Source organism: Larus michahellis, chromosome 1, assembly GCF_964199755.1.
Source record: "Larus michahellis chromosome 1, bLarMic1.1, whole genome shotgun sequence".
Lineage (NCBI taxonomy): Eukaryota > Metazoa > Chordata > Aves > Charadriiformes > Laridae > Larus > Larus michahellis.
The window spans coordinates 48,919,419-48,935,166 of NC_133896.1; the positions used below are offsets into that span (position 1 = coordinate 48,919,419).

General features: G+C 36.9%; 1 protein-coding gene across 3 annotated transcripts; it reads right to left on the reverse strand.

The window, feature by feature from the left end:
- Nucleotides 1-4,664: 4,664 nt before the first annotated feature.
- On the reverse strand, nt 4,665-14,488 carry KERA (keratocan). Of its 3 annotated transcripts, none has more exons than XM_074572653.1 (4): nt 14,393-14,488; nt 14,178-14,275; nt 11,967-12,859; nt 4,665-6,604 (listed from the first exon to the last, which is right to left on the reverse strand). In XM_074572653.1, the coding sequence occupies exons 3-4, from the start codon at nt 12,850-12,852 to the stop codon at nt 6,432-6,434; spliced, it is 1,059 nt and encodes a 352-aa protein (XP_074428754.1). In that variant the 5' UTR covers nt 12,853-12,859; nt 14,178-14,275; nt 14,393-14,488; the 3' UTR covers nt 4,665-6,431. The 3 variants fall into 3 exon arrangements, with proteins under 3 accessions (XP_074428754.1, XP_074428757.1, XP_074428756.1); XM_074572656.1 differs by having other exon boundaries at nt 4,681-6,604; nt 11,967-12,855; XM_074572655.1 differs by lacking the exon at nt 14,178-14,275 and having other exon boundaries at nt 4,681-6,604; nt 14,393-14,453.
- Between the last annotated feature and the right edge of the window lie 1,260 nt (nt 14,489-15,748).

Below are 15,748 nucleotides of genomic sequence, written 5' to 3' on the forward strand. Positions count from 1 at the left end.
TTGTAAGTCTGACAGTTTGCCCCAATTACATCTTCATCTCCATCTGTCTTACATGTGGAACAGAAAATCATCCAGTGCTTGTGATTAAACAGGCTTCATTTAGTTGTTGAACCCCTTTCTTGTTGCCTTGATTCCTACCACTCAATTCAACCTCTTCATAACCCTGAGCTGCTGGCCACCTGCTTCAGCTCCTCAGACACAAGGCCCATGGGCTGTCATTCCTCCATCAACCCAGATGGCCTGTGTTAGAAGCAGCCCATCAGCAACAGGACTTATACTGCTCCATCCTTCACAGTACCAACATTGGGAAAAATCCCAGTGTTAAATGACCAGGAGTAAGCCCCACAAGAGCTTCAGGAGGTAGGTGGTAGATGATGTCTAAATATGAGGAAAGAAGGCGCCACAGAAAGTCTTGAATCTCTGGGAGCGCTGTATTTCCTGCACAGGCATCTTGTACAAATATTGCCAACAATTTCTGTGCAAACAGCACAGAAAAGGAGACCTGTACACAGCGCTCACAAAAGTAGGAAAATACACGTCTTATGGATACTTTGAGGAGCATAAGAAGCATGCATAATATTGCAGCTGAAATCATTCGTAATGTTCTTCAATACCTGATAAATCTGTTAAGTGATACCAGACAGAATGCTAATGTAACATGTGAATGAAATGAACAACATGTAACATGTAATGAAACAAACAACAGAGGAAAAAAGGAACTCATGGAAATCTTGGCTCAAGAACAGAAAATTGGCTTTTCTGTTTGTTTGTTTGATGGTCAAACCAATATAAAAATATTTATGTTTATTTGACTAAGAATTAAATATTTTCGTCTTTTTTTCTTATTGAAATGTAAAATAAAACTTATATCATGTTTATATGTTGTATTTTAAACTGAATGTTAAAGAACTTACATCAAAACAAACACATAAATGACTAGCTTTTTAAAAGACCCAAAACACCATGACCTTCAGAGAAAATCTTCACCAAGAGCTTTCACTTCCCTATTTGGCCAGTAATTCAGAGGCAGGGAATTTGGTGGCCCTGTGCCTGGTGGCTTTCTCGGAGAAGACATTTTGGGTGTAACTTCAGCAGAGTAGCTCCTGCCTATTCTGCTGCTAGGCAGTGTTGGGAAGGGTTGCTATCAATCTCTTTTGTTTGAAGTATTTCCAGTCATTAAAAGAAACAAATCTTAGGATTCACAAAACAGAGTGAACCTCTAGTCTGGTGCTCAAAACAGCCTCCCCAGAGAAAAAAAAAATCTACACTCCAATTCACTCTGCTTCTGATTCAGACAAGGCTTTGAGCCTAGATCCTATAATACCATGAAGGCTATGCTCACTGCCAGAATAGAGAATCAGTGGATTATTTCAAGTCCTGAAACAAAGCAGAGCATCACAAGGAGATTACACTCCCTGAAATGGGCTTCCTAGTAGTAGGAGTATGATTTCAGACAAATTCCAGGGTTTCATTGCCTGGAGAGAATAGCATATCATGCTACGTGGATGTCTTAGCAACAGGATTATTAAATAAGAAGCAGGAGCACTGTTTTAATTATGTTTTTTCTTTCCTGTGGCTGAAACTATTTGCATATTTTTTCTGAATTTACTAGTAATTCAGAAAAACAGTGATGGAGCATTTTAATGAATAAATGATTAATTGAAAAAGCCTAGCTTCACTGAGAGCTGCTGATTCCACATGTAACTTTCATTACCCCAGCCCCTAATTAGGAACAGCTTTTGTTTGTGGAAGATGTGATTCCAATTTCTTCACTAATTTCCTTAAGGTAAAAAGACTGGGGGTGGGGAGGTGAAGCCTTAGAAAAGAGATTTCCAGATATACCCTATCTGTATGACAGCATCAGCCTGGGTCCGTGCAGGCGCGTGGGAGGAGGTGTGAATGCTGTGAGCTGTGGGCCACCGTGTTCTGCTGTGGTAGGTGTGCGGCAGTTGGGCTGGTGCTTCCCCTGGAGAAAACCAGATGCGGCTGAACTGCCAGGAAACAGATGAAATCAGAACAGCCATTAGCGCAGCATGCGTAAACACGCTTAAGCTAAATAACACTGAAGAAATAAAGCTAAATCAAGCTCATAGGCAGATAGGTGAGTCAAATGCATATGCTACAGAAACCAAGACAAAAACGGTAAGAAGAATACCCAGGCTGTTGGCAACTGTGCAGGGGGAGTGAGAAACAGCTCTATTGGGAAGGGTTTCAACTGCATTACAGTATAGATCTGTTTGAACTAGCACTGACAGAACAAGCACAGGACTAAGAAGCAATATTACCTTTACTAATGGGGAAGAAGGTAAATTAGCTAAGGCAGAACATGATGAAAATTATGTGTATTTCTTCATACGTTTGACCTGAAGCGGTTAGTACTGGTCCCAAGTATCATTACACACGCAGTGTGGTGCCTTGTAGAGCTACCTTTTATATTTAAACGGGTAAGCATTTCTGGGGGAAAAAAATGCAACTATGGAGGAGACTTTCAGCCAAGAGGAGGCTGTTCACTTGCTGACTTCACCAATGCTGAAGATTCTCTGCCACACGTGGCAGAAGTGGGATATTAGCTGTTGAACAACCAACACAGCAGTTTAGGTGTTACAGTAATCTGATTCCAGATAGATAATGAAACTTGCTGCAAAGTAATATCAGCAAATAGTGGTTTTAGGCTGGAAAAATGACAGCAAGTATTTGTGGCAAACATTGGAAACCACTTGTGTGCAGCAAGGGTGAACAAAAATCCCTTTGGTGACATGGAATATGTGATGGAGCTAGTAATTACAAACATGCAAATTGGCTTTGTAGTTGTATTCTAAATTTTTACCTCCTAGTGTTTGTGTTTCTTCCTTCAAGTGTCATGCAAGCTGCAGATGATTGCTGTGGTGGTTTTTTCCATTAAAAATATTGAAGAAGAAAGTGGTAGCTTAGTGTTCGGCATATTGAGAAAGAAACAGAAAATTCTGGAGAAGAGTATGGAGCAGGGAGATTTTGCATATGGCTGAATTTTTAACTATGCTGGCAGCGTCTATAAAGGATTTTTTTTCCTGGAGAGCCAGCTGTGTTATAAAACCACACAGTCTTTTGGCAGATCCAGCCTCCAATCAAGCTGGCAGATGTGTCAGAAACGTCTGGGTACTTCCCATTTCTTGAGCCTCTCACTTTGCTTTAATGCTTTTCTTTACAGAGCAACTGTCTGTACCCTGGGCTGAGGTGATAGCACATCTGTGTTAACAACCATAATTTCAAAATTGACTCATAGGTCATACTCATTTCTGGCAAAGCACTAGGTGTTTGTGGTTTGGTTAGCGATTGACCACAACTGCGGAGTGCTTAAGGTGACCCGCTTAGTCCTCAGCTTCTCATACTTGTAAATGTCTTTGTTTCTGTACATGGTATTCCATTCAAAACTGTTTGTGATGTGCTCTGACAACTAAGTGAAACAAATGTGGGCTTTATGAAGGCAGCTGTGGGTTCAGACAGGACAGTTAAGAGGTCTGTTCCTCCCTCTTTGCAGTGGAAGAGACTGCAATTTTTTCTGCACCAGGAAATATCGGTGGGGAGCCTTACACCAATCATGGATTAGGAAGAATTAACACCAAACTTTCAAGCACAGTGATGCTTTTTACATAGTTTTAGGGACGCTTTTCATAGGGAAAAGGCAGTTGTGTTTTACATTTTCTTTTATAGTCTTCTGGCATAACAAATGGATTGAATGAAGTGTGGCTGAAAGCCTACATTGTTTAGTTCTGCACAATAATGCAATTTAGGCCTGCTATTGTACTCTGAGGGGAAATTTCACCAACTTTCCCAGAATGTTTAAGAACATTAAGACTGTTGCAAATAGGGACATGCGTGCAGTAAAGAAGCTCAAACCCCAACCAGGGTTGATTTATCTTGTGATGGTCACTACGGTGACACAACTATTTTTCATTCTACTTCGTACTGCTTGTTCTGGGAGAAGGAATCAAGATGGGACAAATTAGCCTAAATGAGGATACTGAGGATTTTCTCTTTATTAAACAGTTCCCAGATGTGTAGTCAGTGGGTGGCACCACAGGTGTAGAACACAGAGCACTTGGCAGCAGCAGCTCCTCAGCCCAATTAAAGTTTGTCCAAGGATGTACCATGAATTTTTATCTTCACTCAGATTAACCGGCATTTGACAAGGACAAGTCTTGCATTAATTTGCATGTGTCCAAAGATTGCTTCGTAAAATAGTACTGGTCTTTGAAGAACCAATTTATAAGGCTTTCAACCCTAGAGTGGATTGAAAAAATCCATTAACATCAGGCCAGCTGGTGGAAAATAAGTGCTAAAAGTGATTTAATCAGATTATGTGCCCCTGATTTCATCACATAATGCCCCTATCAAGAAGTTGAATACTTTGATGCTCCAGTATCCCTATATGATTTTACATATCGTCCTTTCTCATACATAAGCTTGACATCTTTTGAGGGAAGGTTAGTCTTTTCTGGTTTAATATGTACATAGTGCCTAAAAGGGTCATAATTTTTGGTTGGAACTTCAAGATGCTTTGCTGTATAGTCAGTTAGAACTGTAAATAATGTTAATAATATGCATATATGCCTATGAACATTCACTTTGGAGTGTGCATTTGTTCTTTGTTTAAAGTAGAAATTAATCTCCAAGTAAAAGCACATCATTATTGTTATAATTTAATTAGTAGTATTGTCACATAATTTTTTCCAAAAAATAAATTATTATGCTATTATTGAGCAAAGAACATAGGGAAACATGCATACACATTGTAGAGACTTTTAAAATCTGTGTTTTTTTCATACAGGTTGAACACAGAGGTACAGAAAACGTTTTGCTAGAAGGGCAGGAGTTTCTCAGCAATCACATAAAAAGAACTGCAAAAATAAACGTTTTGGGGATAGGATTTCTGAATGGGTTATTTCTATGCTGGGTTTCTATACTGTGTTATTTCCACAAGCGCACTGGAGCAGAATAAGGCCTGATTTTCAGATATAAAGAGAATGAATGCTAGAAGTTGCAGTTCTCAACCTTTTTAAAAATCTACTTTTAAGAAAATGCTGCTTCTTCAAAGAAAACATTATATGACATGCATAGCCTTTAAATGCTTGTTACTAAGGCCAGTCTTAAAATGTTAGAAATAGACGCAAGCTATCAAAGAGCATCTAATTGCCTCTATCTACAAAAACAAGAAGACTAAAATAATACGATTGATGGATAGTCTGCTGGGCTGGCTATCAGAAATAAAAATTTCATACTCTCCCAGTGAATAGTTGACTCTAATATTAAAGTTGTGTATTGAAATCCCAATATTATCTTATAAAAATAGGAAAAAAAAAAAAAACAACAACCAGATTTCATAAAAAGATGCCTGCTGATATCTCCCGTGTTAGTGAGTTGTGAATGTGCTGTATTCTAAATACCTGGACTTCTCTAAAATCCAGTGTTGTTATGTGCATGTATATGAGTCAGCAGATAGCTAAATACTGCTCCGAGTTGATTGCATTTGCTTAAACTGATACCATTCCTATGCAAATATTAGTTTAGTCCAGTAAATAATTGGGAGGGGATGTATATCTTAATTTCTTAATTCTCTTTGGTTTTATCTCTATGGAAACTAAAACAAACCAAATATTCAATGACTATCCTAAAGCTACATAAAGAAATGGTGTCAAAACTAGAAATGGAATACTGATGAATGAAACAGCAGAAAATTGCCACTTTGATAGACCAAGATTTCAGCTCTTTTTCCTTTGTCCCTGGATTTGAGTTCGATCGGTGTATTCTCATTCTGAAAACATACACTGAATGAATCCTTACAACAATATATATTGAGTATATTGCTTTGGACTCTGAGCCTCATATCCTTCATGCCTTACAAGTACCAGTCTTCAAAAGATGACAACAATTTGTGAGCTATTTACGTGTTAAGTGGTTGTTCACCAAGTAGTCTCTATCTTAAAAAAGACAGTGGCAGCTCTGATAACTAGTAATCATGCAATTCATGGTTTTCCTGGCATGCATGTTTAGCCAAGTGCACCCAAAAGTCATTGTGTTAGTTACTATGTAACAAAATAAGGAAATATAATTTGTCTGTAGCAATGATATTAACAGGACAGACATTGTAGCATTTGACAATAAAGAGGGAGTAGACAAGAATTTGCTTTGGAATATTTGGGTTCTTACACAGACGATTTTCAATATATTTGCATTAGGAATTCTTAGGCAAAGTGTTAAGCACATGCTTCATGTCCATCCAAACTCTCTTCTGAAAGAAGAACAGTCTTTTCAGCTGTAGAAAAGTTGCAAGCAAAGAAAAATATAGTCAAAATAAAGCTGTTACTTCTTGATTTATGAGTTAGAACAAGTTTCATTCCAGCAAAACTTGTATCTTAACACTCTCACAGCACAAGAGTGACATTGCAATATCTTTATATGACAACAGCTTGAAGTAGTCGGAAACATATCATGACATCCAGTGGGATTGGAGGTTGAATTTCATTTCCATCCAGGCGAAGGTATCGGAGGCGAGGGATGTTGCCATAAAAACCGTAGTCGTCTTCTACGGCAATTGAGACTGGGCATATTTGAGTGCCATTGACACCTGAAAATGAAGACCAGTATGTTAGGTAATTCCCATGGGAAAGGTTCATAAATATAAAAATCATTTAGAAAACAAGTAAAACAGGCTTCCACCGATACTTGTATTGCAGACACTTGCTCCTATCAGAGATGGAAAATGGTGCGTTAAGAATTAACTGCTTTTTTGATTACGCAAAAAAGCATCTTAATGTAATGTAATCTGGATCAGTGAATCACCTACTTAATGTGCTGCAATTATGAATAAAGGTCACTAGCTGCATAATTTTACCTTGGACAGAGAGGAACATAATTTAGAGAACTACTGGGTAACTTCATTGAGAAATAACTCCCTGCCCTCAGAGAGAGCAGAACAAGGTTAATGCTGAAGGATTTTGAAAATCTTACTGTAATGACAGTACATTAATTTTAGCTGATAATATTCCCCAATGAAGGTCTTGGATTCAAAATGATAACAGTATTGAATCATAGGAGCTTTTCGTGTAGTGTCTCTAATTTTTAACATTTGTACTTTCCTGTTCTCTCAAATTCTTCAGCGCAGTTGGTTTTAATTGCAAGAATATGACTTGTGCAATGGGATAATTTTCTTCCTAATCTGAAAGCCAACAAGTCCTTGTAATTCTTTCTAAATCACACATAGCTTTCTTCAGTTCAGATAAAATTTGAAACTATGGCTTAAATCACCAGCCATTTTCATAAGAGCTGAATAGATTGGGTTCTTCACATTGTCTCCCGTAAGTTACCTCTACGCTGTCACTTGGCTAAAATGCTTTTCCCTATTTAAGCCTCAAAATGTCCTTATTCTAGAAAAAAACTTTGTTTATCAAATTCCTTTAACCATATTATGGTATTTAGTGTTTGGTCTGACTGCTTGAGGATATCGTTGGCCCAAGACCAACTGTAAAAAGTGGCTGAATGGAAAGCGTATAACATTTTTTTAACAGCTTAGAAATAGGAAAAGCTTTCTACCAAAAATTTTCTCCCCTTTTGCATTTATAATATGCAAACATCTTTTGATTATAATCCCCCAAATTGATGAAATGTTATGATGAAAAAAAAAAAACACGTATGATTTTTTTTTCCCCAAAATAAAAATATCCACCCTATTTTGAAAAGCTGCCCAGATGTTAGCAACATCTTGGAAATGGACTTTATCTTTGTCATGGAAACTAGATAAATACATACAGTTGGACATGGCTTAAAACTTTTATCTTATCCATGATATCAAAATGTCTTTGCCTATGTTGTGAAATTTGATTAATGTTTGTAAAGCATTTGATATCCTTGGAAGAAACAAGCTACAACTTATATTTATGTGTGAAGCTACAAAGCAGGAAGCTTGAGAATGATTTTTCATTATGAAAGTAGTTATTAAAAGTTTTACAGGTGAATCAACACTATGTAACAGAAAATATCTGCCTTTTCAGGTCAGCGCTACGGTCCTTAGGAGACAAGATGGCTTCGTTTGTTCTAAATCTCTGTTCTCTGGCCTGGAAACTATCCCACTGCAGTAGTTTTTACTGGGTTAATTACTCCAACCTTAAAGTGAGGCAGCAGTTATCTAACCACAGGCCACCTATGAAGAAGTTATTTCCTGATGATGTGTGGTATGAAGTGGTTTGGTTTTTTATTGTTCTCTTCCCATGAACAGTAAACCCTACCCAAACTGTCAGAGGAGTAAAAGCCTTTCTATTTCCTCTTCTGTTGCAATTCTCTTCATGGTATATTGCTGAATTTTGCTTAAGCAAGAGAGACAGGGCAACCCATCTACATGGGTACAGTTCACCCTACCTAAACTGATCCATGTAGAGGATAAGTGTCAGTCTAAGTAAACCATTTAGACTTTGTTTATAAACTCTGGAGAGATGAATGCTTCCAAAAGGTGATGCACAGCTCCTTAAGATGGGATGATTTTCCCTCTGCAATTGTGTATCTCTTTCCATCAATTGAGCAGGCGATCTGTATGACTAACCCAAACTAGATACAAAAATCTAGGATGGTTAATTCAAATAAGATGAATTCCACCCATCAATATTACAAGTGGTGTAATATTTAAAAATGAGACTCTGGAGCTGCTGTAAGGGAAAACTGCAGAAGAGGATCCCATTAATGGTTAATACTGTATATCTTCTGAAGAACCACAGAAGATCCTGTTTCTTTTCCAATAAAACTCATAATCTAGAAACATTCAGAAAGTAAGTTGATCTAGAAGATAAATGTGTTCTGACATATATGACTGTGGGGGTATTTCTGTTCTATTCTTGTAACGCCTACCTGCACTCACTGTAGTCCAACTCGAGTAGTTGGACTCCCTTTCTCCTTTTCACATAATATTTAAGTGCAGCAGCCATGGATCAGCCTGGAAATCTGAACCTTTCTGGGCTCTTCCAGCAAAAAAGCCGGTACCAGCTATAGCACAGGGATCTGACAATAGGTCAGAATCTGTAACTTCAACCATTTATTTCCAAATATCCTATAATGGATTCTGATAGACTGGCATTGCTACATGGCTCAAGAACTCCTCCCTTTCTCTACACATGGCATAATATTAGCTCAGAGGCACTGTCCTAATCTCCTGGTGTTCTTCTAGGGGACCTTACTGTTCACTCTCTTTTATGGCTCCTTTGATAGCACTGTAATACCACCTGCTTACCCTTGTTCACTTGCTACATCATCATTTCATGCCTTCCCCTCTTTTTGCTTCCTCTAACACTCCATTTTCCATCATTTGACATCTACCCAGAGCCTCGCATTTATTATCTCATGAATAAATACACAAACGTGTGTTTTAAAACGCCACGGAACAGGCGTGGTGCATATCTGTTGTAGCCATAATTAGTTTTGGGTTTCTGTTGATTTTGCTTCCGGCTTTCAAGTACTTTTTTCCTCTGTGCATTGAGAGCCTTGGGGAAGGGACCACAGGCGAAGTCCTGGTTCCACTGAGACCAATGATGAGGCTAACATTGACTTCACTGGGCTTCAGGATATTGCCTTATATCTTCATAAATGGTCTCTGGAGAAATAAAGCCTTGGACTTACATGAAGAACTGATGTTATACAATAACATACAACAAAAAGTAGGCAAATAGTATTTGCATAGAAATTTTGATGTCTGAGCTCTTGCAATGCCAGCAGTGTAACTATGAACCACCAAGAGAAAATAAAGCAGCAATAGGCAGGTGCACAGGGATATCTGAGAATCAGTATTATAAAAAGGGCTTATACTGCTCAGGTAAAAGTAAACTTTCAGAAGGACTCTTTTTTTGGAGAAACCAGATCCAGGCTTTTACAGCTATTTTTCTTTCAAACCTTTTACATTTGTTATCTTAATGACTGATCATCAGCTTCCTGGGTTTAAGACAAAATCAATTTGTAGAATTAATGCCACATCTTATTAGTTCTGCCTGATGGAAATTCTTTGTTTGCAATCCTAAAGGCCCGTTGAGATATCGTCTATCAGAGCAGTGACTCATGAAGACTATGTCATTATCCCTTACCTCTTGAACAATTATGCTATTTGGTAGAATGTGCCTTACATAATACCTGCTTTTAATTTAAGGTGTCAGGTTGCCTTTTAAAAAAAATTTTGACTACTTTTATGTAGTTACTAAGAAAAAAACCCTTTTTTTTTAAGATTAGGAGCAGCATTGTGCTTAAGTTAGTAATGAATTTGAAAAGTGGTAAAGGCCTGAAGGAATACAAGGCTTGTGGTAAACTAGTGTGATTTAGGTTCATGGGTACCTATGTGTCATTGGAAAATGTGACTTGAGTTTGCACATACTACACAGGTTGATTTTCATGGTTTTAACCTTTTTAAAACTTATTTAGGAAAGGAAGATAATTTGGCAGCTCTTTAAATACTACCTAGACACAAAACACTTCTTAAACTGGACCGGTTACATTCCATTGATTTCAATTTAGTGTCCATTTAAAGTGAGAGGAGATAAAGTCTGCACCCAAGGCCCTGCAGTGAAGCAATTAAAATAAATCCCTTTGTAACCAGGGGGCAATGAAATATGGTCAGTAACAACATATGTCAGAAGCCCTAACTCCAATTCACTGTTAGACTTATTGCAGGCCATTTAAATATGTGCCAGTTGTACAAAATTGATTTTTCTTTACAAGGTTTCATACCTTTTTTTTTTTTGCAAATGCAGTGAATCAACCTAAATTATTAATAGGAATCTTCCTTTGATATGTCCTTGTTTCATACAGAAGCCAAACCATTACTTTTACTATGTTTATGAACTACAGTGATGTAAAACAGGAGCAAGGAACTATTCTATGATTCTATTTACTCAATTAAATCACCACAACAGGAAGACAAATGTAGAGACTTGGTTACCTTCTATGCAGTGATAAATAGAAAGTCATCACTTTGATTGTGGCTTTTGGCATGAAACAAAAGATTTAAGGTCTGTAGAATTTATTAGGCAGATACTTTATCCAGTGTCCCTAACCACCACATTCCTGCTATACCTGGATGAATCTTGAAGCAGTCCTAGAAGCAGAAGTATGACATGATAACAGGCTTCTGTTGCCACGGGTACAAAATCTTGTCTCATTTATTCAAAACAGAAAATGTTAGAAGACATTTGGGGAGATAAACCTTACTAGAACGACTTTCTGTAAAATCAGTAAAAAGATTTTTCATAAAGATTAAACCCAAGTGTCAGCATTTTGTGCACAGTAAACAAAAGACGGGGAGGATATTCAAGCCTGAAATATTCAATATCCACATTCTGATTAGTCATATTTGAAATAGATTGTGTTGACTACAGCCAATATTTTATTTTGTTTTAAGGGTGCCTCACCTTAAGCTTCTACTACATAATTTAGGTGGGCAGAGAGACAGTCAGAAGAACTGAGCATATAGCAATTCTGTTAGTTTAGTGAAGTCTCTAAAGTGCTCAGGAAATTTGAAAATCTAACAGTCATACAGAAGTGGATTGAGTATCTTGACTTGTTGCACCCACTTTTTTATTGTTGTTTCTTGCTTATTTACTCCTAGTCTTTCTGTGGGAAACTTAATTTGTTCCTGCAAAATGGTTACCGGCATGTATATAGTGAACTGTGGATGCAAAAATTTTCCTTAGTCCACTCATATTTCTGATTTGTTTGCAAAGTGTTATTTCTGTTTGCTTATTGACACTTTTCACATGTGGTATTACTTCCATGCACATATTTGATTGTCATATTTTAGACCTGACTTGAAAACTGGCCTGTGGGAGGTCCTCTTGCTCATCTCCCTCTAATCTACAGCACATTTTTAATCTCTTTATTTCAAAGGGCGTTTTTTGTAGTTAAGTAGATATTTTAAAATAATTATGCCTTGATAGGTTCCCACACTAACAATACACACTTACTTTTGATTCTGTTGTGATCAAGGTGAAGGTGCTCAAGATGAGCATTGATCGGTGGAATTTTAGTGAGCTGGTTGTGAGACAGCTGTAGATCTAGAATAGATGAAACATTAAACCCATTTGGGGGAATACCGTCATCAGATAATTTATTGTAGTTCAGCCTAAGGAAAGTCACTTTGGGTATTGCACTGAAGTAATTTTCTGGTATCACCTCAATGGAGTTGTTATCCAAAAACAGCTGCAGTGTGTTAGCTGGAAGGCTCAAAGGCATTTTCTTGAGTGAATTTTTTGCTATGTTGAGTTGCATAAGATTGTTGAGTCCTTGGAAGGTGTCACTTTGAAGAGCGCTGTCCAACAAACTGTTATGGTGCAGATCTAACATAGTAAGGTTTTCCAAGTTGCTGAAGACTCCTTCTGGGATTCTGGAGATTTTGTTTCTAGCCAGTCTTAGCTGTTCCAGGCCCACTGGTAATGGAGCAGGTACCTCTTCCAATTCGTTATCTTCAAGGAATAAGTAAAGCAACCTTTTCAGCTTGCTCAGCACGCCGCTCTCAATTCCACTGTTGGTGATCTTATTCTTGTTCAGATTTATCCATCTCAGATGAGTGGCGTTCACAAAAGGCTTCTCTGAAATGGTTTCAATTAGATTGTTTTGAAGATAAAGGTACCAAATTCTTGCTGGGATTGCAGGTATGTCTTTAAGTCCTTTGTTATCACAGTATAATGCATTGGGGAAACTAGGAGGACAAAAGCACTCTCGTGGACACTCAGAAGTGTAGTGAGACCAATGCTCAGGATCCAGATCATCATAAACTTGTCTCACAGTTCGAGTCCACACAGAATTACCCAAGAATAAGAGCAAAAGGCTTGTACAGATGTTTAGAGTCATTGTCTGCCTTGGAAGGGGAGAAAAACAATTAGCTGTCTCTCCACAGAACTCTCTACCAGCATACTAGATTAACAAAGCAATATTACATAGAAAATAATATTTCCTTTATAAACAGCCAAATTCTGTCATCTATGGTATTACCTATATATGTTAAGGAAAAACTGAACAGTAATATAAGAGTTATATAACTCAGTACTTTATGTTGAAGAACAATTTCCTGATTCAACTTAGACTCCGCATTTACCAGTTTAAAGACCAGTTTAACTGATGTTCATGCAAGTGTCATTCCAAAGAACCTGAAAACACAGATCATTTTTCTGACATTAAATCAGTGTTCCTTATAAATCTGTCTAAGTTTTCCTGTACAGAGCTATAAAATACATTATATAATGTCCCATCTTCAGTAAAGCTATCAATACCATGAAATAAATACTGCTGTACTCAGCATTCCTCCTTTTAAAATTAATCATACCCTCTTTTCTGTTTTTCCTCTCTCTTAAATTATAATGGCATCTGGATCAGATTTTCCAGGGTCTTTTCTCATCAGAGAAAAGTGAAAGATCAAAGAGTGTTTTAACAGCTGTTTGTTGGGCATGTTCTTAAAAAGAAGCTTGAAGGGAATATGTTTGAGTAATGCATTCCCCTCCCTCATTCACTCTCTCATATCCAAAGTTATGAATTTCCTTCTCTAAAGCGAACAGCCAAGACAAATGCCTGATCTAAATCACACGAAAAGTAAGTCCTAATCAAATTGTATCATATACCTTCATGGATCTTGCATCTGTTTTGCCTACTTAAATTTTAGCTTTGTTTAGACTCTTCTACCATTAAACGATGAACAAAATCATCAATGATCATTTACTCTAAAAGGAAATACTTCTGTAGCACAAAAACTGTGCTTCACAAACCCTGTTATCTCTTGCTTGTTTTCTGATGAAGATTAGCAAGCATTTTGAAATGCAGAGGCAAGGGACTGGTAGCTGAAATTTCTGGTCAAAATTAGGAGGCTAGTTTTGGCAAAAACAGTATTTAAATAAAAAGTAAAATCTCTCATAGGGTTAGTGCACCAGCAAGGTTAAGAGCTCAGTTAAGTTGCTGCATATGATATGTAGTCATTTAATAGTTTTCAACATTGTTATTAGAAGTAACAAGTGCAGTATCCTACAGATCTTCCAGCCTCAGAAACTGCTATCTGGAAGCATTCCAAAAAAGGACAAATGAAATATTTTTAAAGAATAACATTACAGAACGAAGTGGCACCTTCTCACTGTGTAAATATTCATAACCTTAATAACATTTTTAAACAGAAATATAAAATAATTTACCTTGTAAGTCAAGTTCCTGGAGCTATCTGAAGCCAGTTAGAAATCACCGTAAATTCACAGCCTTTGGCTCCTAACCACTGTGTTTGCTTCCTGTTCTCCTAAGAATTAATAGCATATAAAACTTGAAGTACATGCTAGTATTCCCAGATGCATTTCCATACACACCTTATTAGCTATTGTTTCTAATTTGACATTGCTTCAGAGTTTGGGCTTACCTCAGCTTTCTTGGATCTTCTTCTCTTTCTATTGGTCACTGTTGTTAGACTGTAATAGCTTGAGTCAGGCTACAAGCCGTGTTCTATGAATACAGCCTAATATATACGCATCAGTGGCTACAGCTTTTAACCCCTAAAATAACTAAGGCACCTCAGCACCTAGGCAGGAAAAGACAGGAAATCCTGACTTTAATATCGAGTAGCCACAGAGCTGAACGCATTTGATTTTTACGTTTTAGCAGATGAAAGGACCTGGTCTGGAAGAAACAGGTAACTCAAAAAGTACCTTTATCCAAAGTTTTTGTCAGAAGATACTTTACATGCAAAGCTCGCTTACATCATAATTCATTCTCATAATACCTGAACTGGCCACAAAGAATTAAAAACAGTGCCATCTGTTTCTACGGAAATATTTTATTTGATTTTTATCAAATGCAGATGCTGCCATGCCATTTAAAGACATAATTCTTGATTAGGAGAAGATAGCAAAAGCATTTGCTAAGAATTTTTTAATAACATATTTTCATTTCTTTAAAGATTAAACCATACCTTTTCCTTTTTGTTCAGAGAGATATTTACATATATCTCTGCAAAGTTATCATACTCTCCAGTGCCTCCTGCAGTGAGGTCTGGCTTTAATTATCAAGGCACCAATTAATTATCTTGTTTTATCATTGATCTTAAGTAAACTCTTTCCAGCTAACTTGCTATCCAAGACATAGACACATATTTCTCACATTAAGTATTTTGGAAGAATTTTGTTTTCTTTTTTAGTCCAACCTTAAAGTAACAACTTAATGTCAGAAAAACCGGCCACGTTCAAAACCAGAATGATGGCATAAGTATTTTAAGGGAAAAGCTAATGAAAATACTGAAAACATAAAATATATCCTGGTACCTTTTATGAGTTTATATTAGTTTTAAAAATAATTCATATGCTTATTTTAATTCAGTTTTATCTAATTTATTTTAACAGTAAAACCTCCAACAACTTATTTCATAATGTTTAATACTTTGCTTCTTAAACTAAGTACGTCTCAAAAGAAGTTTAGAAGTAGATAAAAAGATAAGAAATCAAAAAAAGGAAAGCAACCCTTAAGTACACGCGCAGCTTCCACTGATTTCAGCAAGGCTAATGTTAAACACGTCATATTTTTTTTTCATAAGTATATGGTCATACTACCTTGTTTTTTGTTTAGGAAAAGATACGTCTTAACTACCAGTAATTTTTATATGGCTTAAGTATGTGCTTAAAAATAAAACAAGTGCTTAAGTGTTTCACTCTGCTAGAACTCCAGACGCTTCAACATCTCTCAGAGATTATTAGAGCTTTCTTACGAGCCAAGTATAAAATTG